Source organism: Plasmopara halstedii (assembly GCF_900000015.1).
Source record: "Plasmopara halstedii genome assembly, contig: Scaffold_1343, whole genome shotgun sequence".
Lineage (NCBI taxonomy): Eukaryota > Oomycota > Peronosporomycetes > Peronosporales > Peronosporaceae > Plasmopara > Plasmopara halstedii.
The window spans coordinates 223027-249729 of NW_020188258.1; the positions used below are offsets into that span (position 1 = coordinate 223027).

General features: G+C 44.8%; 11 protein-coding genes across 11 annotated transcripts; 5 read left to right on the plus strand and 6 right to left on the minus strand.

Moving 5' to 3' along the window:
- Positions 1-1680: 1680 nt before the first annotated feature.
- PHALS_01067 (helicase sen1) lies at positions 1681-6562 on the minus strand (the record flags this gene model as incomplete). The annotated part of the gene is made up of 2 exons (XM_024730859.1): positions 1681-3126; positions 3185-6562. The coding sequence occupies 2 exons, from the start codon at positions 6560-6562 to the stop codon at positions 1681-1683; spliced, it is 4824 nt and encodes a 1607-aa protein (XP_024581094.1).
- A 192-nt stretch (positions 6563-6754) lies between these two features.
- On the plus strand, positions 6755-7425 carry PHALS_01068 (ran-specific gtpase-activating; the record flags this gene model as incomplete). Its single annotated transcript, XM_024730860.1, has 2 exons — positions 6755-6918; positions 6984-7425. 2 exons carry the CDS (start codon positions 6755-6757, stop codon positions 7423-7425), a joined length of 606 nt encoding a protein of 201 aa, XP_024581095.1.
- Positions 7426-7645: 220 nt separating this feature from the next.
- Positions 7646-8920, minus strand: PHALS_01069 (solute carrier family 35 member f2; the record flags this gene model as incomplete). Its single annotated transcript, XM_024730861.1, has 6 exons — positions 7646-7927; positions 7985-8054; positions 8115-8209; positions 8272-8742; positions 8812-8832; positions 8909-8920. 6 exons carry the CDS (start codon positions 8918-8920, stop codon positions 7646-7648), a joined length of 951 nt encoding a protein of 316 aa, XP_024581096.1.
- Positions 8921-9464: 544 nt separating this feature from the next.
- PHALS_01070 (tale class homeobox transcription factor pknox) lies at positions 9465-10457 on the minus strand (the record flags this gene model as incomplete). Its single annotated transcript, XM_024730862.1, has 1 exon — positions 9465-10457. The coding sequence occupies one exon, from the start codon at positions 10455-10457 to the stop codon at positions 9465-9467; it is 993 nt and encodes a 330-aa protein (XP_024581097.1).
- Positions 10458-10467: 10 nt separating this feature from the next.
- On the minus strand, positions 10468-11791 carry PHALS_15441 (uncharacterized protein). Its single transcript, XM_036407622.1, has one exon. It carries the CDS (start codon positions 11136-11138, stop codon positions 10860-10862), a length of 279 nt encoding a protein of 92 aa, XP_036263309.1. The 5' UTR covers positions 11139-11791; the 3' UTR covers positions 10468-10859.
- Positions 11792-11951: 160 nt separating this feature from the next.
- Positions 11952-13097, plus strand: PHALS_01071 (RxLR-like protein; the record flags this gene model as incomplete). Its single annotated transcript, XM_024730864.1, has 3 exons — positions 11952-12426; positions 12499-12669; positions 12742-13097. 3 exons carry the CDS (start codon positions 11952-11954, stop codon positions 13095-13097), a joined length of 1002 nt encoding a protein of 333 aa, XP_024581099.1.
- A 66-nt stretch (positions 13098-13163) lies between these two features.
- PHALS_15431 (uncharacterized protein) lies at positions 13164-13969 on the minus strand. The gene has a single exon (XM_036407623.1). The coding sequence runs from the start codon at positions 13529-13531 to the stop codon at positions 13343-13345; it is 189 nt and encodes a 62-aa protein (XP_036263310.1). The 5' UTR covers positions 13532-13969; the 3' UTR covers positions 13164-13342.
- A 4133-nt stretch (positions 13970-18102) lies between these two features.
- On the plus strand, positions 18103-18578 carry PHALS_01072 (uncharacterized protein; the record flags this gene model as incomplete). The annotated part of the gene is made up of 3 exons (XM_024730866.1): positions 18103-18161; positions 18214-18259; positions 18429-18578. 3 exons carry the CDS (start codon positions 18103-18105, stop codon positions 18576-18578), a joined length of 255 nt encoding a protein of 84 aa, XP_024581101.1.
- A 1592-nt stretch (positions 18579-20170) lies between these two features.
- Positions 20171-20403, plus strand: PHALS_01073 (uncharacterized protein; the record flags this gene model as incomplete). The annotated part of the gene is made up of 2 exons (XM_024730867.1): positions 20171-20187; positions 20238-20403. 2 exons carry the CDS (start codon positions 20171-20173, stop codon positions 20401-20403), a joined length of 183 nt encoding a protein of 60 aa, XP_024581102.1.
- A 2465-nt stretch (positions 20404-22868) lies between these two features.
- PHALS_01074 (Ubiquitin domain) lies at positions 22869-23995 on the plus strand (the record flags this gene model as incomplete). Its single annotated transcript, XM_024730868.1, has 3 exons — positions 22869-23220; positions 23290-23766; positions 23826-23995. The coding sequence occupies 3 exons, from the start codon at positions 22869-22871 to the stop codon at positions 23993-23995; spliced, it is 999 nt and encodes a 332-aa protein (XP_024581103.1).
- Positions 23996-24120: 125 nt separating this feature from the next.
- PHALS_01075 (PDZ domain) lies at positions 24121-26194 on the minus strand (the record flags this gene model as incomplete). Its single annotated transcript, XM_024730870.1, has 2 exons — positions 24121-26091; positions 26156-26194. The coding sequence occupies 2 exons, from the start codon at positions 26192-26194 to the stop codon at positions 24121-24123; spliced, it is 2010 nt and encodes a 669-aa protein (XP_024581104.1).
- Between the last annotated feature and the right edge of the window lie 509 nt (positions 26195-26703).

Here is a 26703-nt window from a genome sequence, read left to right on the forward strand (position 1 = left end):
CGTGTGATTACACCACCTTGTGTAATCCACACCCATGTACGCTAACACCATCTTGTGCGACCCGCCCTTTCATACAAGGGTACGTGTAACCCCGTTACAATTCAGCTTAGAACCAAGTACCGAAATTGGATCAAAAACTGACGTCAATTGTGCGTTGAGCAGCATCGTCCTACCGCTTACCCAAAAAGAGTGAGGCATAAAATATGTTGCATCATAAGCATAAATAACGCCACGGAAATCTTGCTGGATTGAGACTTTGGTCACGGTACCTAATTCCGATTGATTACCTAGTGAAAGCACCGACCTTTACCTAGGTAGGTCCTTTTCGACAGGGACAAGCCTATCATGGATGGCATTACTGGGCTTTTAGAATCGACGATTCGTGTTGACTCGCCTAAAAGTTGCTACGCGCGTTAAAAGTTTATATATGGAGGCGCACAGCTAAATCGATAATTTCGAGGTACTTAAACAGCGGTCGAAACCGAACCGCTGCGTAAACATCAAAGATAGCTTAACTTCAGCAGTAGATGAAGGCCTTGTTTCGTACTCAAGAGTAAAGCTCGCGTCAGATGGCTCAGCAGAGCGGGATCACGATGCAGCCTGGATGAACCTAAAAAGCACGGGATATGTTCGCATCCCCTCAGAGGTATCAAGAAGTTAGCTATAGCTCTTATTAGTTACGACTATCCTGTGTTATGAGGGCGCAATTTCTTCCTCAAGACTGCAGATGATGCATATGTAGGTTAAGAGTTTATAATACTACCTTTCACCTGTTACAACTTCAAGTATCGTTCGCCAACCTCCGACGTGATCATGTTAGCTTTTGCGAATTATGGCTCACAGCATCGCATACTCGACGTGCGACGCTTAGTCTAATCAAGACGAGATACACGATCTTACTTAGACGTACGTGATATCAGCGGGTTGAATCATATCAATGACCCCTTCCCCAACAAGATTGGATCCGTAACGTGGTGGTGTCATGGGGAACCAAACACATTATACAAGTTAAGGTGACGCCTTTATAGACGTGCACTGCGTTGTTTGTCGCATAGTAAATGATTCAACGCCCCAGACGTGCTTGGAATATGTTCCACACTGCGGAACATACGCGTTTTGTCTGACCATTTGTGTGTGGGTGGGAATGTTCAATCTGGTGCCACGCATCCCAATCAAAATTCTCCAAAATTTTGCGATATTGCAGTTGCCACAAATTGTTGAAAGACTTTGCATACAAATCGATTGGCGTTACTGACAGCACCGAGAGACATTTTGCTCGATCAATGTACTCAGACGACAATGCCGGTATTACCAGAATCCTGCGCTGCATTTACGCTTAAGTGGCAGTCACCAACATTTTCTCAGTCACAGGCATTTACTTCGTCAATGATAAAATTTCCTTTGTGTACTTATTTCTCATTTTGAGAAGCTTACCACCCTTGCACTCGGGTCTTTTCGAACAAATTAACAAAACGTCAGCATGCACTCCACTGCTCAATCATTATGCAGTGCATTGGAGCTGCCAATATATAAAGTAGCATTTACTCTTATCTGAATCTTAGTTGAAAGCTGTGAAGTTTCTTAAAAAAAACTCATCGCATCAAAGCTAAATGTAGTTGATGGACTATAAGCATGATCTAGTTCTTTGACGTTTTGCTGCAAGTATTGTTTTTACAACGTTTAAGAGCCAGCAGCAGCGGAAGGGATATGATCACTATTCTTGATGTATCTCTTGTGGTCTTTTGCATGTTGGATGAAAGCTTGCCACGCGACACTATGTTTTAGCAACGTCGAATTACCGACGACCCACAAACTGCTCTTAGCGCGAGTGATAGCAACATTCATCCGTCGCTCGTCTGCCCAAAAAGCATCAAGGGCTTCCTTCACTTCTTTTCCATGACGACGCCGTTTTTTTTTTCTAAGGCCACCGTGGCATGTACGAACACAAGAATAAATGACAATCTCTTTCTCGCGACCTTGGAAGCCGTCCACTGTGTTCACCTCTACACTAAGCCGGCAACTGAATTCTGCCTCCAACTTCTTCATTTCCTCACGAACTTCGACGATTTGCTGCTTGTAAGGAGCGATGACACCGATGCGCTTATTCCAGTCAGTGCAAGGGAATCGAATGATAAGGCGTCGAATGATCTGAATAATGGCTTCAACCTCGCTCATGTTACGCAATGAAGTGGACCCACTGACCTGACTCTGAACTCCTTGCACATCATAAAACAGCAATGGCTTGAAGGTAGAATCGGCATGGTAGTCCTGCGTAGTCCATTCGGACACTTTTTCATCCTGTACAAGCTGCCCGTTGTAAAAATAGGTCGACGGAAATTTGGCGATCTCAGGATGCATTCGATACTGCTGAGTCAACAGCAGTACCGGCGAGCCGTTCTCGACCAGTCTCTGCTGCAAACTACGATCGTAGCCCATTGCCACGAGCTTTTGAGAGATAACCGTGGCTGGAAGTTGTCGATGATCGCCAACCAGAACAACTCGTTGCGGTCTGAACTTGAAAGGAATAAGTGCGCTGGCTTCTACAGCCTGAGCAGCTTCATCAATGATTAGTGCATCAAAGTTCTGTTTGAACTCACACATCGCCACGGATCCCGCACCGCTCAGTGTGCAAAACACAATCTGTGCGTTCTTAATAATCGCTTGGCGCGCCTCCTTCATGGTTGAAAAAGCGCTGCGATGTGCTGATACCAAATTTTCTAGTAAGACTTTTTCCACCCCGCAAGCGTACTTTTTGATTTTTGTGCGATTCTTCTCGCTCCCACCTATTTCTCGAGCCGCGTCTAAACCCGAAAGTTGTTGACTGCATTCTGGTCGACCGACGCGCACGATACGTGGACGGTAAAAGGAACCCTTTTCACCGTCATACAAACCTTCACTTAGCACCCGTAAAACGAGTTCATCGACGGCAGCATTACTAGGTGCAGCCACAAGAACACGAATAACAGTTTCATCTGCTGATTTCGACACCACTGTGGGTGTTTTTTTTAACGACGCTCCCGCGCGAATTCGAGAAGTGCCCTTTGCTTTACGTAGCGAAGATATACCAGCACCATCTAGCAGAGCAGAAAGAAGGCCCAAAATTGTTTTGCTTTTACCTGTACCTGGCTGTTCTCAGAAAGACAATGTTAATATTTTTTTTTCCAACGTTTAACGAAAAACCTACCGGTCCTTGAATAATCACCCTCTTGTCTTCCCCCAAGCACCCAAGAATGGCCCGCACTTGTGAGTAATTATAGTGCTCATTCAGGTGTTTCAGCATGCATGGCAAAAGCATCGAAGCCATTGCAACATTCTTCTCATCCGCGTTAGAGACAGACGATAAATTTCCGCTTACTAAAACTTGCTTTAGATCGTTGGACAAATACGATACTGCCTTAATTGCCTGGAACTCGCGAGCACTTGTGGTCGTATTGTGTACTTGCTGCAAAGACCATCGCCAGTTAGAACCACGCTGATTTAAGAGACATCTTTTTATTAGCAAATTGAAACTCTCCATGCCATCATTTTGACCATTTCTTTGAACGCGAATGAGAACACAAATCTGATCACTCTCTCTTGATAATTCACTCTTGCCCCTAGAAACTCCAACTGCGACCACAGAGTCGCACAGGACAACACCAAAACTTCGAATTTGGTGATGTTTCCAGCGAGGCGAGCGCAGAATTACCAAATCTCCAATCACAAAATTAGAACCAGCAGAATTTTTAAACGTAAGGATGTACTCGTTACCGGATGCGTTTCCACAAAAACCACTCTCAGTGAAAATTGCTCCTAAAGTCAGCCCAGCTGATAAGGCAGACATCCCTTGTTCTCCACATGGTGTCACAGATGCGAGAGACAAATGCCGAATTGGATAAAAACTTTCATTAACTCCTGCAGTCATTGAAGTACTAACCGATGCTGCCATTTCTTCTAAAATTGCCCCATGCTGTGCGTTACAATAGTCCTCAATGCTTGTGTATCGAGAAGGGAGTTTCCCACTGGCATATTGGGAGAGATGGATATTGGTATTCTCGGACCGAACGTCATAATTTGCTGACATCCTCAGCAAAAAATCGTAAAATTCGTTTAGCGCTGGCCAAAGCAAAGAGCATTTCCCCTTTTCAACTTTCTTCGAGAGATTTGAAGAAAATCCTGTGCTCTTATAATTTTCTTTTTGTGTTGAAATCAAAGGCGACGTCAAGGTTGCGATTGATGTTGACGTCTTTGATGCTGGAAAGATTGTTTCACTTTTAATTTCAACTTTATTAGTTTCAGATGACGGCATTCGGTGCTTTCGGCCAGGGTCACTTCTAATAGCTTCCAAAGCAGCCTCTAGGACGTTCGAGCTGGACGTGTCATCGCTTTCGCCTTCTTCAACGTCCGTACTAGATGCGGATGATGATGAAAGGGAGGTAGCGTCTTGTCGTTTGAAAATTTGGCCGCCCGCAGCTTTCTCTCCATCTTCACAAGCAATTTCGGCCTTTAAATCTTTTGTGCTCGAAATAATTTTTCGCTTGATATTTGCTGGCGCATTTGTCGATGCTTCGCAAAGTAACACTTTTGGAGCGGGATGACTAAACGATGACTGTGTTATAGCCACCTCTTCATCAATTTGAGCAATAATAAATGTGTGATTCTCTGAGCCATACTCTTCTTCACAAGCAACCATCTGTATTTCGTGATTAGATTGAAATTCTGCACAAATTTCTCGGTTGAACGTCATGGTTCCCGAAATCATATCCTCTGTGTCCGCATCTTGATCAGTATGCTCATCTTTCTCGATTACTTGCCTTTTGCAATTAACTTGGATTGGATCTCCATCACTTCCATCCTTGGCAAATATTATGCGGTTTTCAGGCTGAATATTCGATTCACGACGTTCCACTGAAGGTGCTTGTTGTATATTGTCAATTTCTTGTTTACAGTCATGTTCATGCTTAATTTGAATATCCAAAGAAGGGCCAGACAAATTTGTCGATGGTAGTTCGCAAAATTCGACTTTAAGCAGATCAGTCCCTTTGCATGTGTTGTGATCTGGATCAGCAAGAGGCATTTCTATTGTGCCACCTTTATAAGGGCCGTCACTGAAAGTTTTTTTCTCGGATGTATCGACATCCCGATGTATATCTCGATAAGTTTTACCCTGTGTTTCTATATTGTTGCTTTGTGTTTCGGCGGAGTGCAGAATCGTTCCACATCTCGATTTTTGATCATTTTTCCTTGCGGACACTTCGATTTTTATATCCTGGTCACTGTGACACCTGGTCGATGGAAGGACCGCAGAGACCAAAGCAGAATTTCTAGATACCTGCAAGATCTCATTTGTCGGGCTGTGGATCGTTGATTGGTCGAGAAGATCTAGCTTATCGCACTTTTTAATTGAATACTCTGGTATCCTTACTGCAGTTTGAAGAAGCTCGTTAGACCGCCTAAGATAATCGTTTTCGCGTCTTAAGCGATCCATCTCTTCCAGCACCCCAAGCACTCCATCGCCATTAAGCATTTTATCCACAACTGCAACCGACCTATGTTGGTAAGAAGTATTTTCGAATTGACTCGGCTGCTTTTCTATCTGCGGTTCGGTACCTATGATAGAAGCGGGATAAGTCGTAGCTTCAGACGCCTGAAAGCTGTTTGGAGCTACAGCAATAGAATCTGTGGCCGCCACATTTTTACTGCTAGAATGTATTTTTGGAGGCGATGCAAGCTTCTGCTCCACCTCGTCAAGCACCATAGCAAACATAAAATCTTCTTCCGTATCATCAGAAATAAAGGTTTTATTAACCAGCTTTGCCGATTGTACGGCTGCACAAAGGCTTGAAGCGGGAACAGCACATGACAAATTTGCTTCTGAATTCGCAAAATGATAATTTGTTTCATCAGAATTTGTGACCGTTGCTGTCGATTCTACCTTAATTACCGAGTTGTAAAGTGTGCTATGTGACTGCACAGCAATACTCGAGTCGATATTTGCAGACGTGTTCATAATTACAGCACGATCAGGATTTGTCTTACTAACAGCAGGATTAAGTGCACCGATTGAAGCTGGTGACCTAGCAACAGGTTTCGTATCACGTTGAAGCGTCAGAACACGATACTCAACTCTGTCTTTCTGCTCCTGTTCCAGCTGCGCTTTCACCTCGGCAAGAGTTAATTTTGCCGCGGTATTCCTTGTTCTCTTTGATGGTGTCTTTCTTTTATCCACCATTGGCTTTCTAGTCAATAACTTAGTTGCGGTCACCGTCTTTTTCGCGGCCACCTTCTTTTTCGCGGCCACCTTCTTCCCATTTGTCGTTGCGATCTTCGCGACCGTTTTTCGAGAAGATAAATTTCTCGCATCATTAGTTTTAATTTTTTGCGTCAGATCTTCAACTACATTAATATCTGCAACACTTGCGTCATTCAAGTCTGAGGAAGCAAGACGTTTCTTGAACTCGCGCATACCAACTTCCATGCTTACAAATTCGCTCTTCTCACGAGCTGTTCTATGTGGTCTCTTCAGTAATGCAAATGTGGCCGCTGTCTTGCGTCTCTTGATTCCGCTGGCATCTGCATCCATGCCAGTGCGGACAGGATGAAATGCACGAAGTTGCACACGACAAAACGCAGCTATGGTTGGTTAAAAAAGAATCTTGGCGTGGCAGACATTTAAGCGTGCTTCGTTAAGCCCGCTTAAATTTTGCTTCATGCATTTTAGAAAATAGAGTTTCCGCCACCAGTCGTAGCTTTCCCAGAATCTGAGCGAGGTAAAATGTCCGAGGTTGAGAAGAAGGAAGAGACTACGCCGAAGGTGGAGACTGAAGTCGCTAAAGACCCAGAGTCTGAGGAGCCACAGGCGTACTTTGAACCCGTGGTGAAGCTTGATGAGGTGGAGGTGACCACCGGTGAGGAGGAAGAAGAAGTTATATACAAACAGTAAGTTGACGTTTTACCAACACCTTATGTCTTACGTCTTATCGAAAGTATCATGCATATGCTAGACGCGCTAAGGCGTTTTGCTACCGCGAATCGCTTCTCGACAAGGGAACAGGGAAAAAGACATGGTGCGAACGTGGCGTCGGTGATGTGCGCTTCTTAAAACACAAGGAGCACCAGAAGGTGCGCATGCTAATGCGTCAGGAGAAAACGCACAAAATTTTGGTGAATCACTTGGTGGAGTCTCGCACAGAATTGACACCGAACATGGGCAGCGACCGCGCTTGGGTCTTTAGTTGCTATGATTTTGCTGAGGGAGTTGTGGAAGCACAAGTCTTTGCCCTGCGCTTCGGCAACGCCGAGAATGCTCAAAAGTTTAAGGAGGCGCACGATGCTGCTAAGGCAAATAACAAAAAGCTTGAGGAGGGTGCTGATGCCTCCGACACTTCCGCTGGAGATGACGCTGCAAAAGCGCTTGAAACGCTAGACGTCAAGAAGGAGGAATAAAGTTAAGGCACCAAATACCGCTGTGAACACTTTATCGTTGAGAAATGACGCAAATATACGCTAATCAGGCTTTAACAGGTACGAGCAGGATCGAAGACGTGTTATCAGTATGGTGAAGATGTATGGGCAGATTGGCGATGATCCTTTGACTCTTGTCGAAGTTCTTTCATTCCTACTTTTATAAAAATCATATACCTCGTGTTTTCGCGTTTAGGCTGTCTTAGATTATGAATACTCTGGTAATGTTTTCAGTGTGGGGCTCAGCTGGTAAAAGGCGGTCAACAGAGCTGTCCTGAACGATCAGTATGTCATTGCCAATAACCGTTATAGGCGACGTTGACCGATTGTAGATGATTACGCCGATGAAGATGAAAACAAAGCCGACAAAGTAAAGACCACTAAGCTCCTCGTCGAAAAGATACTTAGCGGCTACGACTGCAAAAAAGTCGGACGTCAGCAATGACAAGTTAAAGACTGCAGCGTCGCCTGTGGTCAGAAAAATCTTCGCGTTGTCGTCAGAAGTTCAACCTCATGTATTGCAAGTTGGTTCTGTGCGTACCGATGCCGCAGAATACATAATAAAGAGTGTACCGATGTATCCGAGCAGACAGAGTGCACTGGACCAAGTCCTAGTTGAACCGTTAAAACAAACAGCAAGTCTCTCAAATTACTGTATAAGATAATCATACCAATCGACTGCGCGAATAACGTCCCCTTCAAAATACGCCGCTTGCATCGAGCTGATCGAGAAGCCAAAAAGGCCCACAAAGCCAAGGAACTCTATCTGCAAGCCGTCAAATCCGCCAATTTAGCAAGGTAATTCGTGCATTATAGCTAGCTACTCACTCGTCGATTTTCCTTTTTGACAAGATATTCCTGCCCGACATTGGAGCAGGCATAGACAGCACTACCGAGTAAACAGAGGAAGTCCCCGTACAATGTGGAAACATTCCAAGATGTCGTCTCTTCCTCTTGTAATGAGTCCGATATAACCAACACGATGATGCCCACGAGACAGAATAACACAGCCACATAGTGCGAACGCTTATACTTGGCTTGCAAAAACGCCGTCGACAGTAGCATCACGATCGGGATTGTAAAACAATCTAATAGCATCACACTGGATATAGACGTGTATTTGTACGCACAGACCACTAAAAAGTTTCCTTCGACATCAGCAAACGCCAGTAATAGATACTGCCACCAGGGTATTGCCAGCTGGTAGTCTTGCTGGAATCGAAACCTTAATATGGGATCCACCAAATACACACATAACAACAAATAGTTGCCTGCGCTTTGTGTCACTGGAATTTGAATCTGTATCGCAGGTGTGTATTTGAGTTTTACCACCAAAACACGCTTTCATACTTCATTGTAAATGCAAACCTGAAATGACCTGTTCAATAGCTGAGAGAACACACCAGTGCATGCAATCAGCAATGAAATGAACTGGCCGAGAATTAGCATTCGATTTTTGGCATACATTTTCGAGCATGAATAGTTTTCATCGTCGCCATTCCTTGTCATTGCGAATAAATGAGTGTACCTGCTTTGTGATAAAGGTGTAAGGGCATGATTTTAATAAATATCAGTACATTTAAAGTATGGTCCTCAATCTTCTATCACTATTTACGATCGACCGTCGGTTTTATCTATCAGCTCTAGCTGATGCGTTTGTCCTTCGTAAGATATTCCTGCTCGTCAGTCGAAAACAGGTTGGACAAATAGTGCTTGAAGCTTAAAACAGTCATTTGTCGATTGCGAGATATAGATCGCGCCATGTTGCACAGTTTTATTGATAAATCTAGATCGATCGGTAGCTTGTGTCAGTATCATACTGCCATATTTACCACCTCTTCGTGGAAACAGTTGTGCCTATTCAGAAAGCTAGCTTTTCGTGTTTTCGACTCTCATTTACTTACATTTCACTGACTGTAAGGTTGCAATTAAATACCTTGAATTTTTCCGTTAGCAAAATAAGCTCTACATTTTAATAAAAATGTGCTATCCACTTCCCTGCTTCAGCTAGTTACATCATTCTAAAATTTGTGATATGGCTCCTCGATCTTTTTAGCCATCTTGTCGTACAGCGAGCAATTACCTGCCTGCTTTTCGGCCATGAGTTTGTTGATCATGGGCTTCCATTTACGACCGCGTGTGTTGATAAACCAGTTGTTCACTTGCTCCAACGTAATGCCTCCTTCCTGTGCAAGTGACTCCTTCTCCTCCTCGGTTGGGTACGGATGGTGCAGGTTGTGCTCAAACCAATCGTGCATCAACTTTTTTGATAATTTAGACAGACTCGAGCGTTTCTTGGGCAGATTATTTCGAGCTGCAAGCTCCATAGCGTATGGAGAAATTTGTGAGAGTGACAAAGTGAGTGAAGGCAGAGTATTAGCTCCTGCCTCGCTGTTTGTCGGTTGTTGTTTTAGCTCTTTCTGCTGCTGTTCCTGCTGCGCCATTCTCCTCTCGCCCCACTCATGCAAGTGGTGAGCTGTTTGCTCGTAACGAGCCTTGATGATGGGATCATCTGCTTGCGCAGCCACATCAGCCATGCTCTGGAGAGCCACAGCCTCCATGTACTGCGATGTGCTAGTCTCTGCATCACTTAAGCTCTTCTTACTCTCGCTTGGCGAGTTAGGTGGCATGCGCTCGACAACCTCAACGAGTGGATCAATTGCATTTGACTGAATCGATGACGCCGGATACCTTGCAAGCTTAAGTATATCCTGGAATTTTTCGTTTGCCTGGAAGGTCTGATCATCCAGTAACCGGTTGCGGCCATGTTTCATTCGTACCAAGCTATCTTTTTTGGAAAGTATTGACTGGGGCACTTCAGATTCACACTGACTTGGCGACAGCACCGCTAGCATCGACTTTAAGTCCTGTTGTAGAATTTCTGAGCTGACTGAGGCTTTATCTTGTCGTTTTTGTGGCTTCTTACACTTTGTTGAGCTTGCAGATGTCGCAACACACTTATGATCTCGCCGCTGTTGGCCTGGCACGTAGTTAGTGCGATTTGGGAACGTCATAGTGGACGAGCAGGTAAATTTTCGAGTGAAATCGACAGCTTGAGATATATTTTGTTTAAATCAATCTAGTCGACTTGAAGTCTGCAAGAAAAACCATAGAGTCGATGGGAAGTGACTACATTCTGATGCATACAATCTCTTGGTAACAACACTGGCAGCAAAAAGTTTACAGACTCATTTTGAGAAACGCTCTTTTTGTTGTATTATAAGTATATTGGTGATTATTCGGGTCTTCGCACTTGTAATGCTTTCTCGCTTGGGATACGTTCTGTTGCTTCCACATATAATCGCATTGCTCCATCTACACTCTAATTGTGTTATAGGCTACGCTCAATTAAAATACCTCTGAATAAAACGCACTCGATTCAGATGTGTCATACAGTTGCAGCATACACAGTCGCTTTAGTTCTGCTGCTCCTTTAAATAATGCATTTTATCCCCGATAAGGAGATAAAGGTGGACTTTGCGCCGTATGTAGTATTCTCGAAAAGATGCCAACGAGACTGTAACCACCCAGAAATATTCAATCAGATCTCCAACTAAACTCATACAAGTCTTTAACATAAAATTTGCATGAGCTTTGAAATCCTTGTTCGTGGAGCTTGCGACGTCTACATTAAAAGCATCAGCCTCGTTGCATACTTTTGAAGGAAATGATTTACATCGCCCTTCTGAGACCATGTTTTTTATTTTCTAAGAAAGGATGACCACAAGACAAAGATCTTGTCAGATTGGCTTCTTATCTATACGAAAATCATTATTGTTATCCTGTGTCTATGCGGCGCTCAAAAGCGGTAGCCACGTGGCATGCACTGAAAAGTTTTGAGGCCAGTATAGCTTCAACGTTGATTTAGTCAATTTGGAATTATTATGATTAGTTGCTTGAGCACACCACTAGATGTTTTGGCAACATCCCAATCGCTTAAAAGCTTTCAGGAACAAAGGGCGCTGTACACAAATTATCAACTGATCGATGTCGTCTCAGCAACCTACATTTGTGCCATTGGCGAAATGTCAGCTTTGAGCATTTAAGCAACATGAATCTAACCTTTAATGATTCCAAGTTACAGCAAAGTTCTACTGGTACTTACAATGCGATGAGAATGCGCACGATTATACGATTACAAAGCGAGTTGAGCAGTCAATAAAATGAACAAGATGCAGTACTCAAATCGTTGTTGCGAGCTCAGCACCCCCACGCCCAGACACAGTAAAGATCCAAAATGGCGACAAGCAATTTTCTGTGTCTTGGCAGAGTACTGTCAAAGAACTCCTTCACCTAGCGTAAATCTCATGAATATAAGTCTGAATACAAATGATCTTAGCTTCATAAATGAGCACGTTCATTTATAGCGTTGGTGCCGGTGACAAGACTGCGAGTATAGCGACAGTTAAAATAGCTACTGACTATCGAGACGATGGTATTGTATTTTGCTTGTTTGCAGTTTTATTACCTCGTCATATTCATTTCTCAAGTAATAATCAAATCGAAGAATGATCATTCTGATTGTGGTGCTACTGCTTTTTGCTGGGGTGGTGGCAGGATTTGTTAGCAAATTTCGGATAATTGACCGATTACCCGCAAAGAAAGACCATCTCGAAAACGAAGATGGGGAAGGAGACGGTGTCGAGGTTGTCGTTCAAAAATCTGGAATTGATAGCCGTCTCAAGCTAGCGCTGCCTGATCTCTCCTTGATTCATAGTGGCTCTCCTATTGGCCCCATAAAGTCCTCAATTCGCTGTGCTCTGAAGGAACTTCGCTCCCGGCAGATGGTTCAAAGTCTCTGCAGCAGATTTGAATCGCGCTTGATGAAACCTAAGAATCGTGACGCTAGTATTGAGGACCTGGCACGAAAATCGACAGCTGCGTCGACGCCACCGACAAAAGCATGTCGAAGGGGTGAACGAACTGCATCTGTTGTCCCCGTTTCACTAGCAAATAAAGTTAGTGAAGCGGAGATTATTGCAGGTGCTCGTTCAAACAATCTGAAAAAGTTTTTACGTAGCTACACATCGAACTTAGAAAATATGACCTCTACAGATCGAGGTCTATTCGCAAAATCTAGCTCAAGTCTATTTGGAAAAACTACACACTCGGATGCAGACATCGATGATAGGCAGCCTCTGCTTGCTCCGAACGAACAGATGGCGAATGCTGACGATTTCACGTCAACAAATAGTAAGGCATTAACCTACACTGAAATCAATTTAGGTGAGCAGTGCTTTCTATGCAGAAATTCGCTTTGTGGCTTTAGCGATGACACTGATGATGATATTTTTGCAGAACTGGATTTACATACATGCTCACTGCAACCAGAAGCAGAAGTCTCAAATCAATGCGACTCGTCTCTCATTTCTACAAGGAATAAGAGATTTTTAGGTCGGCTCGATGCGACAACATCCCGCAAGCCGTTCATCAAATCCAGCAAACGCGGGACTGCACGCAATTCAAAAGCATTTTCCCTCAAATTATACAATTTTGACGATGTGTCGAATCAGTCAGCCACAGACAACAACGAAATGAAACCTGAAATTTGCTCCGACTATTCAGAAAAAAATGCCCTCGCTCGCTTTAGGCAGAACGTTCCGTCGAACGGTCGTCGTGCGCGTAGTCTTGCACCTCTAAGCTATAAGCTATAACTTAGTAATTTGATGATTGTGTTTATAGTAGCCAAAGTTTTGAGCGTGAGTCATACCATGATATCTGTAAAGTTCCACCTGAAAGTACCTCAAGCAATCTGTTGAGCCAAAAAATATTTGGGCGGATCTAAGAAGCTACGTTTTCGTGAGAAGTGAACAAGGCATCTGTTGAGGCCTTACAGGGTAAAATTTAGCTTTTTTCATACCTAGAAATTATAACAACACAGTCTTCAAACTGCGTACTGTTACCATATCCGGATTAGTCCTTCTGAATTTGTATGCCCATTTCGAAGTACGTGATACCAACTTGTCAACGGAATATACCTTACACCGAGTTTGTCAGGTGTAAATGCTTCCGGGAGCTGTTGTGTATGCACAGTAAAGAGACTCGACATTTTGCCCAGGCTCAAGTTTGAATTAATTAAATATTTCATTGATGACTGCTCGTCACGCACCAAACACTAACTCCGAAATGAAAGTTTTAAAGCGTAAGGATGATTTATTTTATTTTTCGTTTTCCAGAAAAAAACGCGATCATTAGGTGATAGACTCGATGGGCTTCTTGCAAAACAATTTCGTCATGAGCGACGTGCGACCATCTCTTCCAACGAATGCCATGACTGTTAAGATTGTTTATTAGCTCTGCGCCGCAAACGCGAGATCTGGTCATCACTTCGGCTATACTTGGCAGCGCCCTAATAACGAAACGAGCGCAGCACAATCCGTTCAAGCTAGAATTTGGAGCGTTTCACATATTGAGCGACTCGTGAAATAGTTTTAATAGATTGACTCCAGCGGGGCTATGAAGTGCACGAATGTAGGGGTATAGTAACTTGCTTCCAACAAAATACGACACTCATTTTGTTCAACTAATAATTGGCTTCCTGAGTCCTTAAAGGGCTAGAAACCTGATACATTTGCATATACCAGATATATCTGCCAGACAAAGCAGACATTTCACAAGCTAACAAGTACCCCATCAAGACCAGGGGCCGTAGGTGTTTTCACTGGGCAGATGTATAATTCTATAATACAACCTGTGTAACGGGGTTACACGTACCCTGGTATGAAGGGTGACCATAAAAGGGTGTGAGTTACACAATCACACAACGATGTGGCTATACCTTAACAAGAAGTCAGTACGTGTCTGGACTACCAGTGGTTATGCATTTTTATAAGGTTTCCCTATTTATTTTGAGTTACATATAGATTGAGATATAGGCGCTTTGCCGCAAATAGAATTCACGAAATGCGGTTTACATTTTGAGCGGAAGAGTATATTTGCCTTGGGTCAAGGTTGTGGTTAAGCGGATTGTGATCTGCTACACTCGCACTGGTTCTAAGTATAGAACGAAGGTCACCGACCTTAGCTCAGCTTCCTCTAAGCGAAAGAGCCACGGCAGCCCCGCTGCACTTGGTAACACTTGTAGTCAATCTACACGTGAGTCGTTACGACTGATCCTCAGTTCTTCTATTTTCCCCAGGGCATACAGGACGGGTTTGAAAGTTGATGTATCTGCTTGACCCTGAGAGCGTGCAACACTTTGCTTCGCAAGGACCTGAAGCGATCCGCTCACCTTGAGTCGTTTTTGAGCTGAAAGAATGCTCTGCTAGAGCACCCACAGCAGATGATGTCGGCATCGATTGCGTTCATGAAGCCACCGTCGACGATGAATGAATCCTCCCGATCCCAGCCGCTCATGGTGAGAGTTAAGCCCTTCGAGGACAAGGATGGAGAGAATCTCCTTCTCTGGATGAGAGTGGCCGAGATAGCTGTATCGTCCGCCATGCTCCGGACCGAGCAACAGCGCGTGGCGCTAGCTATCTTCACGCTGAGCACTGCTCACGCTTTGAAGCAGTTGCTGCATATCAAGATTGACATGGTCGGACGAGGTCCGAGGCATCCTGGGCAAGGCCCTTCTGATGCGCGTGGAGTGGCACGTTGTCCACTGGACGAAGACCGCGAAAAAAACAGCTCTTCGTCTGATGCTGCTGAAAACATCAAGTCTCCGATGGAGTAGGGAGTAAAGACACTGGATGACGCCAAGTGCGTGATTCCACTGGTCTTGATGAGACATAAAACCTCTATAGAGAGGAGACAGCGAAGCCGTATGCTAGCTGCAAGACGCCGGGCGTCCACCATGACCCAGGATGTGTCCTACCGTAGACGACAGCACACAGCTATACACACTCGTCAACGGTGTGACGGAGGAGGAAGACGGCGTCGTCAACCTCGGAACTATTCCTGCGTTGGATGCTCTTCTTGAGCTGAACGAGATGTCCTTCGAAGAGTTTGGCAGTAATTTTAAATAGGCGACTTTGCCGAAGTGGCCATTATACGACCGACAGAGGAGATCAACTCGTCGTCGCTTCTAGATGAAGCTGACTTGAAGGACACCAAGAGGGTTCTGAACGCACGAAGTGAATCGTCGATCCTAAAGAATCTCTCGGATCCGTACTATTCTCTGGTGAAGGAATTTCAAGAACATCGTACACAAAAACCAACCGTCGGTTCTAGCGACGAGAGATGTGCATCATGAGATCGGTTTGCTTCCGGGAACCAAATACTGCGTAACACGCTGATTGCCCTATCTTTGGCGCCGAAGAAATTAAGGGTTCTTCATCTGGAAGCGTGGCCTTCGAGCGGATCCAGCTAAGGTCAAGACCACTGTGGACTGACCGGCTCCGAAGAACCAAAAGGACTTGCGCAAGTGGCTTGGCCTTGCCAAATACATGTACAAGTACAGCAAAAACTACGCAGGAATGGCACGACCATTATCGAATCTTCTAAAGAAGGATGCAAATTGGTGATGTGACACAGAGCTGCGGGAGGCTTTTGATGGGGTCAAAGACAGCTTCCTGCATACATCAATATTTTCGGCGTTGCCAGACCCTGATCGTCCATTCAGTGTTGGCTGTGACGCTTCGACTGTGCACTGCTGCAAGCAGACGCTGAGGGGCGAGATCGGGTGATCGCGTTCGTTTTTTGCCCGCTTAAGGCTGCAGAGAAGAACTCCCCCCAGTTTAAGACAAGGAATTCTTTGCGATGAAATATGCACATGTCATTTTCCTTGGATCCAAGCCGTTCGTGACCTACACAGATCATGCGTCACTACGCACTGCGGCTCAATCGCCTTTCCTCTGGTAGGATGGCCAGGTGGCTCTCAACTTCGCAGAATATCATTTTGAGGCGAAGTATAAGCCAGGAAGGCAGAATGCTTTGGTTGATGCGTTGTCCCGCATACCGGATTGTGAGCTTGCTCATGTCACGACAGTGACGTCGTCAGTGACGGATTTGATCCGCCCCGCATACGCGGGTGATGATATGTACGAAGCGCTGCTACGAGCTTACGAGAGCATGGAGTTTGGAAATACGGACAAAGTTGTCGTCACGACTGCGAGCACGGTTGCACCAATATTCATTTTATAACCTGTTGCTGTGTTGTAGTACTGACTCGGCGGATCACCCACGAATTGTGGTTCCTCACGATAAGGATTTGAGTTACTGTACCCTCTATGAGGCTCATGATACTCCACGCAGTGGTCATCTCGGTCGTGAGAATATCTACAGCTTTGTGAGTTGCCACTAGCGGTGGCCCAAGGTATACAAACGGACGGACATGTGAGACGTACCAAAGGGTGATTCCCTTTCCGAATGTGGTGGCGGCGCTTCTGGCCAGTTTGCCGGTACCCTCCGGGTATCGGCAGTTCATGAGTGTAGACTTTGTGTTTGGCCTGCCGAAGGACTCAGCGGGCAACACGGGTCTGATGGTCTTCGTCGACCATTTGAACAAGATTGCTCATCTCGCGGCAGTGCCGGACACCATCGACGATGTGGGTACAGCGACGCTGTTTTTGGATCCTGTTTTTAGACAGCATGGACTCTCGGGGTCAATTGTCTCTAACAGAGACCCACGCTTTACCGGGAAGTTTTGGTCGACGATCTTCAAGGTGCTTGGCACAAAGTTGGATATGTCAGCAGCGGACCATCCATGTCGTCCTTCGCAGCGTCTGCGCTGAGGCGCAGGAGCGCCATGTTGCCATTGGTAAAGTTCGCTCTGAACAATTAGCGCATTCGTCTATCGGCCACATGCCGTCCTACGTGAACGGTCTCGTTTATTATCGCGCCCCGCTGACGCCGCCATCCCATGGCTCAAGGCTTGGTGGGGTCGGAATAGCCGAGCGGCTTGCTGATGTCAGCCCCCCACTTTTCGTAAAGAAGTTGATGAATTCCTGTCTACTAGACTGAGTGTATTACGATACGTTAACGATTTGATGGCTGAAAGCCAAGACATGCCGAAAGAATATGCAGACGAAATGCTTAAAAATTTTCCGGTCGGAGACCTGGCTTTTTTATCAAATGTGAAAAGCCTTCCTACACATGCAACTTCTGCTGTCTTTAAGACAAAGCTTCGCCCACGATTCATCAGAGCATTCTAGGTCGTGGTGTGGGAAGCGGGGCCTTGCGTATACGCCAAACCTTCATAAACAGATGGGCACCTACCCGATGTTTAATGTGGGCTTGCTCAAGTCGTACCGGGATTCAGCGCAAGTAAAAGCGGAAGCGTTAGAACCGGAGCGGCACCCACAGGCACTCGCCAACCTAGAAGCTGGACCAGCGACTGGTTTTGAGCACGGAGTTCAATAATCTTCATCTCGACGGCGCCAAGCGCCCCACCTTCGCATGAAGTGACGCATTTGCCTGCTCAACAGCTAGGAGCCGCTCCGATAGAGCTACACTTAATCACGTTTACTTAGAGGAACATCCAATTATTTTGATAGATCAAGACGATTTCTTCATTCCCGCGAATCGCAACATGAGTCAATCCTGAAGATGGCAAGCATTTCGGGGTCTGCAGCCTTTAAAAGATTGGCGGTATCCTTCTGGTTTTATTCGTGGAAGTGCTTGGTTGGGATAATTGTTAGACGATTTGTCTCGTCAGGGGCTCGCTTGGGGCAATATACCAGATCCCAATGCAGCTTAAGCCTTGAAGGCATCGCTTCCATGAAGGATGGGAAGTTTAAAAGCAACCACTTGTCAGCTCGTGAATTGGAGTCTATCAGGTAGGCGACTTTGTTTTTTGCTCAGCGTTGGTTTTTTTCGTTTTCATTTCAGTGGTCTGGTGAAGAGTTGGGCTTACTCGTATGAAGCGATGGCGCGTGTATGTCTTACATCCTGATCACAGCTATATCAGGAGCTGCGCTCTACCTTCGTACAGGCTATCTATAAGTTCACCAGCGCTTGCGTATCTTTCCGTGCAAGTAATGAAGGCTCGAACTGAATGAGTGTTTTTATGGAACCTGCGGATTGACGACAAATTCTCCTTCTAGATACGTCAAGATGAAATGCTCGCGGATGACCGAGCAGTAGGCCCGACTCGCCAAAAAGCTATTTCAGATGCAAGTCTGGACGTCAGAGGCCTTCATATCGCGCCCTGGAAGGAGTACCGCTACAAGCAAGTTCGTATTATGTTTGCTTAAGCTATGACATAGACACACAATTCCTAGAAATGCCCACGGCAACAACAATTCAACTGACGCCAGTCCAACGACAAGAGCTCTAGTGTGACCAAACCAAAATAATGTGATGCTATGATTGCATTAATCATACCGACATTGCATATCAACAAAATTACAATCGAGTTTCTCGAATAGCAAGAGCGGTTAAGGAGGCTAAAGAATGTGCTTTTTAATTGGGCAAGGGGTTTGGCACTCCGCCTCTAGGAGAATACTCTAAACTGAGTAAATGAGCTCCAGAAAGCAGACTTAAAGCTTCATGTGTGTAGGTAATCAACTTTCACACCGAGTCATGGGTGAGAATGACGTGTCACGTCAAGTCACGCAAGCTACAACTACGAAGAGGCAACAGGGACGCTTCTTTTGTAAGTCATATAACTCCACACGGTCTTTTGATACGAGGTTGCCACGACACGCCACACAGACTAGGATAGGTTGGATGAAAGCAAGCGCTGCTTCCTGTAAAGGCAATATAGTTCTACACATACTGTACCGTAAAAGTGGAGACGCCACGATAGGCCGCTCATACCATATCTGACATGTATGCACTTCCTCTGTGAGCGTCAAGACCCTACACCAGGCGAGACAACACGATTTCATAGAAGATCGAAAAAAACAACGAAGGACCGCACAAGACCTTGATAAAAAAAGCGTTCTCGCCAAGAGAGTTATCGTGGGATGGGACCAAGACAGCCGGTACTTGATCTTGTGCGAAATAGACAGTACGTTCCCGTGAGGGAAGGCCGTTTGCCCTACGAACGTTGGTCATTTACACTTAGGGGGCATATTGTGTCCTGTAAACCAATCGGAAATCATGTGATCCGTGATTTCATGAGGGAGACGAACCAGATAAACGTTGTAACGAGAACCGTGCTTCAAGAAGCGTGCGATTTGGATTCATGAGCCAAAAGCATTGAGCCTAAGCAAGTTGAGCTTGGAGGCAGTGTCATATGATATGCACGTAAAACGAAACCCCGCAATTGTAATCAGCTTAAAATCCTGAAGGAGACGAGCCTGTCTTTCCACAGTTGTGTTTGGTCGTCTTTTGCCAGTTCATCGAACACCTCAGCAAGGTGATTACGCTTTTTTGCGTGGGGACAAGGAATCCAGATTCGATGTAGCACTACAGAAATAAATTGCGTATGAGCTAGTTTTAGTGCATTAAGACGGAAAGCGTCAAAATTACAGAGATCAATTTCAGACTCACTCACTTCGAGCAAAGAGTTCACCGGTTGCTGACGGGGAAACTCAGAGCCGCGAGTCATGTGGCGTGGCTTAACCATAACTTCTGTCGCACAGAGTTAGTATCGTCCTCGCAGGTGACTGTCTGCAGTAAGAGGTGCAAACTTATACTCTGAGAGTCTCTACTGTAAGCCGTGAAGGGCTAGGTGTACATCGATACACGGCGCAATACAATTGCAGTTCTATAACTTAAGAGCCTCGTAGGTTGTAAACCTCTTCAATGGCAGTTCTTACGGCCTCTCAACGAGCTGCAGTCAGCAGAAGGTTTCAGACAACAACGAGAACTTTAGAGATGCGGTGATTGACAGTTATTAATGCGAATGCAGAAGAGGTTTTGTCACGGAATTAAATAACGGGGAACTCAGCGAGTTGTGGTGGTAGCTACACCGATTTGGTGGCTGCAAGGCGAGCGCAACGAAAACGGATCGAAGAGATAGGTCGTAGCGAAGCGGATGGCTTGGGGTGGAGGGACAAAAAACAAACGAGGCTTGAACGGTGTTGTAAGGGGAATGGCTTTTTTCTGAACGATTGTACAGAAGAAGACTAAATGGTGAGCTGATGTGTACATCAGCAATAAATTCAGAATCGAGTTAAGTAGATGAATTGATCGCATATCAAGAACTTCTGCGATTTTAAACTTATATTTGGCAAGATTGCCGTGTCGTTACAGATGCTTTTAAATCCGAACACCCATTTTTGGAAAGCACAAAGCCGTGAAGCTCAACGCACTTTTCACTAGGGATTGAGGTCCGGTCTTGTTCCGAGTTTGAGGCTTGACCAGTAGCTGAACAAACATATGGGCAAGGCCGTTGAGATGACGATGGCCGCCTCAGCGTCGTGCATTGTGCATTGTACTTTGCGAATCGAGTATTACGCAACATCCGTACAGTCTCCTGCTTCTGCACAAAAGGGGGAGAAAATGGTGATCAGCAAGCCAGCAATCATATATATATATATATCTTCAAGATCTCGTCCAGAAAGTAGTCAACCACCCAGTCTTTGGCTGAGCAAACAAAATCTATTAGCCTGACATGCACGTCCTTGAAGAAACTGCCTTTTGCGCCGGTAGATGTCGCTTAACCTGCGGATAGTTTTCGTGCGTTTCGTTTATTATAGATGCAAAGTGGAGACAGTATAGTGTTGTATCCTTTGGCGATGTACGACGTCATCCGCGATCAGCGCCATCTTTTGCCTCTCAATACCCTGGCTTGAGTGGTTTGTAGCTTGGTCTGGGACCGGGAGGTTCCTGGTTCGATACCCATAAGATCCTAATCAAGGAGGCCGGGGATAGTTCACTAAAGTGGACGATTGATTAAACCCCTGTGGCGTGACTGCCCTGCCAACCCGCGCCCAATTGGGTGTGTGATAGTTGGGTGGAAGGAATTCCTACTGACCGAAAAAGCCCCATAGTGTAATGAGGGGTACGGAACCCGGTCCCGAAATGTGTCGGATAGCTACCAGCATCCCGCGCTAGTGAAAGCTTAATCCTAGCGTGTGGATTCCGATAGCTAAAATCTCTATGGAAATAAAAAACAGTACTGGAGTGAAGAAGTAGCTCGATTAATCTGTTCAAACATCTTATTCCGTGGCTACCATACAACAGATCATTTTCGTCGTCCATACGCCACAGCTCTTCTTGGAGACTCGGGTACTTTGCCGAATTTTACTCAACATGCTTTTTGATCGGCTTCGTTCGCTACAGACAATATTTTTTTAACATGAAGTTATAAAGAAAATCCAACATTTTTTCTATCGCAATATCAAGTGAGCACACTCACGACGTATCGTTGCTGCCATACACTGGTATTCGTGCATATTCTCTTTTATATCGATCGCTTACGTGCGACGCAATAAAATTTCATTGTATAGATGACGTTGCGCTCGTGCTTTATCCACTCAGCGGTATGAAGATTTTTTTTATATTGTCTGCATCTAGATAGCAGTCCCAGCGCGTTCGGCGCCTTCACAACCACGATGAGCTCACCTCTTTTTGTTGCACCCTGCGACTCGGTCAGCAAATTTACCTAAACATTGACCTTTCCTGTCATCATACGACTTTACGTTAGCGTAATACAAAGGCTGGGTTAACCCTAATACGGCCGATGCACTACCATCAGCGATGACGAATGTGATTTGAACCTTACAGGCCAGCTCACGCTAAATTATCGCGTCGTTGCTTAGAGTGATCGGCGAAGCGAGGAGTCTATGTGCTTCACTAATACTAAAGAACATGCAGGCAAAGCCGAAAGAATGTACATTTGCACTTGATTTGTTTTCAAGTGCTACGGAGGCGATCCAAGTGCTAATAAAACAATCATTACCCAGGTTTTAGTTAGTTGTAGTGATCCACATTTTAAAGCCTTCCTCAAATTGCTTATAATGGTACTGCGCTAGCATTGCTTAGTCCTGATGTGGAGCTGTTTTACTAAAATGATTTAGACAGTGAATGTAGTATAAGACCAAGGCTTTCATTTACTTTTGTTCCTGGCACACTTTCGAGGTATTGTAGTTAATTAGTCGTAAAAGGTCATTACTTCAAAAAATTCAAGCGACCCAATCCTTGAGCTATGTCTATCATACTGTATTCGGGTAAAAAAAACGCGAAGTCAAAAGTACCACTTGGAAAATTTTGCATGTTTGACTAAATATTATAATGTTCATTTTTATGCTACAATCAACCAAAACTAACAGAGCAAGCTAATTGTATAGCGAATGGTATGTCTAGGGTTTGTAGAGTGGCCTCTGTGTATCTTACAAGCAAAAGCAAGAGTTGATCAAGTATCGGTGCATCAATCGATTGGAAAAATGGACTCGGCATCTTTTGTTGAAATAAAACATAAATTTATCTTTGACGGAGCGAATAGTGAATTTTCATACCGGTAAATTAGAGAATATGATTAATATCTTAATTTTCTAGAACGCTCTCGAAAGTCTCGATTTGCTTCAAGTTTCCTTTTGTTAGCTCCTCACAATACGACTTGGCAAGCCAAAGGAAAGAGTCAATATTTACCCATGGCTTCTTTAGCTGCATCGGCTACGTCGGTTACGGAGACAATCAAAGTGACGATTAAGAGCGACGTCGTTGCTTTTACGCTTGAAACGACTCCCCATGAAACTGTGGCGGGTGTCAAAGCTGCATACCAGGCAAACAGGGAGAATGCAAATTATATTTTGTTATTGCACAAAGGCAAGGAGCTGCCTGATGAGAAGACGCTCGCTGAATTAGGCATTACGGATGGGGATGTGCTCGTACACATTGAGGCAGCTCATCAGCCTTTTCAGCCGCTTAATTACAAGTTACTGGCTGAGAGCATCAGAAATCGCAGAAAACATGAAGATTCGAACATGCAGATGCTTAAAGAAGGTAAAAGTTTATTTTGGAGTTGGCAATTTATGAAATCGATACTTAATTGCGATACGAATGGTATTGTAGACAACATATGGGCTGCTGGATCCGATGGCACGGTGCATCGTCTAGGAATGGAAAAGAGCATTATCTCGCGCTCATTAAATGGCAGTGTACCACCGCCATTTAATCATAAAAAGGCTAGCAAAGGACGAGCTTTTTTCAATCAATTATCTGTGCGCGTTAATGGCTGCAGCTACCATGTGCTGCCCAGTATGGAAGGCCGCTGGAATGGAGAGCTAACGACCATCCCGCCACAAGAAGAAGGTAGCCAAGTTTGCTCAAATGATCTCTTGTTCCGCGATGATGAATGCGTGTGGAGCCAGCGTCAGTCGAGGACGACTATGAGTGGTTTGACGTCCATGCAACACATGTGGATCAAGCCAGTATCTGACGGCATTCTTAAGATTGAGACGGACGACCCGTTGCTACGTGGCTCTGACATCACAATGCAGGAACTTGGGACAAACGTCCTTATTATTACGGCTACCTCCAAGCGTTCAGGTATAAGCATTTATAATGCATAGATCTTGGAACAAGGACTAATGTTTAATATCTGGCAGGTCGACCGTTGATGGTGGAAACGATCACAGGAATCGATAGCTCGAGACGTCTACGTACTATCCAACGCTTTGACGAATCGGGTGCATTTCGATCGGTTTATGTAATGAATGAAGTCAGAGTTGTCGATGCAGTGTCGGGTGCCATGGAAAAGTATGATAATGTCTTTTGAGGCTTCCAAATTAGTTAAGTGAAATAGTGTGAATATTTTCATAACTATCACCTGGATGTCTCCTTTATAGCATTACGACTCTAAATTTAATACATTCTTCACCTTACACAGAACGTGATCATAGTTTATGCTTTACCGTCTAGAATTTCCCAAGACGCACGTTCAAACCAAAGTGTGAGAGGTCGTGGGACACTGTTGACTATTTCTGCTACAGTGTTCGGCGTCATGCCTGAAACGATATTAGTCTCGTTAATACGCACTAAGACATCACCGATAAACACCTTGCCACTCAACTCCACTTCACCAGGTTTACCAAATTCGTCTAATACGAAAGAGGTGACGGCGATCAATGTCCCCTGAATACCTAGTGTCAAACATAATCGGCTCCGAGAAACCTTGACGAATACGAGACCAACGTTTGATTTTACTTCGTCTGGCTCCTTTGCTGCAGTTTCAATCTGTTCCACTGAACGCGTTGTCGCTTCGAAATCTACGTTAAAATCATTTGGCGACAAGAAAGACATCGGTTGGGATTTGTCTATCGACTCAAATTCAGTCCGTTTATCAACCAATGTACTTGACGACAGAAATGACGTTGTACCCGATGCGTTTTCTATCTCCGTAGTTTCTGGCGTACCACATGATGACAACAACGAACTGTTCGGAACTAACTCTTTCAGCAAACCCTTAGAAGATAAAGAGTGTCTTGTCGTCAACTCTGCTGTCGATGCGATGTTATCCGTTGTACGTGCTCTTGAACCCGATGTTGGTGATGAAGCGACCGGTCTACTGGTATCTTCACTTATAACACTATTTGTAGTGTTCTGAACACTTGTTGCTGCTTGTTTCGGATGTCGAGATGAAGCTAAGTTGTGATGCTGACCATCTTGCGATACGCTTTGCTGTACTACATTCATCGTAGTATCCGTCGTCGTGGTCTGTGGAGACTGCGTGAGATCATAAGTATTACCTGTGGTAGCCACTGAATTGCGATGGGTCAGCGATTGCTGTAGAGTTTCGTTGTTGATTGAGGTAATGCCTTGTCGTTGATTGCCTCCCATGGCTTGTGCTGCAGCTCCAAACGGCTGAAACATTGGTTTCGCAGGTTGAATGCCTGACACAGGCAAACCCGAAGCCGCTGTGTTAGTAAAAGTCGGTACAAAGTGATGCGGATGAGTGAGATGTACACTGATGGGGACTGGTACGCGTGCACTATCAGCGGCTTGTCTTGCTAATATATTCTGCCTCACTCGTTCCCAAATATACTCCTTAGTCAATAGCTGCTGTGACGACTGAGTCCATTGCTGAGCATCCATTCGACTCACTGGTACTTGGTTTGCTAACGCTTGTTCAGGAGTAACAAATGAAAGTGCAGGCGCTTGCGAAACGTTTGGCAACAGTGGCGCATGATGTTGCGTCTGCAGTGATGTTGTCGTCGATACATCACTAGATGCTGCAAATAAATGTTCTTCTTGATCCTCTTGTGGTAGCTGGTTCGAAAGCTGAGGTCGATACAAAATCAACTTGATAGGGCGTTTGGGCTTTCTAATCAGTTCTGCAAGCTCTCGACTTGGCATACCCAGCACCCGAATTTCGTTCACAGCTAAAATCATGTCTCCGATTTTTACTTGTCCCGTGGCTTCCATCTCACCTATTTGTCCATCCTCTGTCTTAAGAAACTCTTTCACAAATGTCTCGTTCTTCTTATTGGTGTAAATGGATGCGTAGAGTCTCTGGCCCCATAAATTCACTTGGCGAACGTTACTCGCTGAATTGTAAACTCCATCGTCTCGTTTTCGCTTGAGTTTATGCAATCTCATCGTAGGAAAATAGTCTTTCTCTTCTGTATCTGAGTTACTTTGCTTATTTTTATGTTGAGGATTCTCTTTCGCATGTGTTTTAGCTGCTTCTGCGTCTCGCATCACTTCATCGGCTGGTAAAATATCCACATCTCCATCGTCAAAGCTCACTTTGTAAAATAGCCCACCCGAGACCCAATAGCAGTCCACCACAGTGCCCCAAAATGCGCGTGAGCCAAAGCTCACACGCAAGCGCACTCCTATAAGAACATCTTTCTCCAAGTTAACAACATTTGCCTGGCCATGTAAGGGTCCATCAAAGAACGTTTACTAGTGAAGGATTCGAGAAATAAGGACAAACCTGTTGAGCAGGCTTGGTAGGCGTCTGTGTGTCTACCATCTAAGAGGCTGGTGGAAATTTCGTGACATTTATTGGATCAAATAATAGCAGTGTATATTCATCTATTTATGATTTAATCAGATAGCCATCACACTCCAAATATTGTGCTTATCTATTTAAAAAATTGCATTTCAGCTAGTGTCGCATTTTCTTGGGTATTCAAGTACGCAAAACGTGTATGTTCCATTTTACATACAGGATAAACGACGTATGAAGGACCAAAGAGCGATGGATATTTCATGGAGAGACGGCTATGTTCAAAATTATACAAGAGCGCTGGAAAAACTTCAATATCTCGATCAAGCGTTTTTCGAGACCCTTGACGGCGTGAAGTACTTCATCCATATTAAATCGATTAAAGCTCGCTCATATTGCGCTGTACTCAAGAAATACAACTGTCCGCATTGTCCGATTAACGCTATCAAGTTTGATCATGCGTTTCTTTCGCATTCTGAGTGCCCTAACAAGTTCTCCAAGCAGCTAAGACGCATGATTGCGAAACTGGACAT

Coding starts and splice junctions, on each gene's coding strand:
- PHALS_15441 (XM_036407622.1), bottom strand. CDS start 11,138: ATGGTCTCAGAAGGGCGATGTAAATCATTTCCTTCAAAAGTATGCAAC.
- PHALS_15431 (XM_036407623.1), bottom strand. CDS start 13,531: ATGAAATATTTAATTAATTCAAACTTGAGCCTGGGCAAAATGTCGAGT.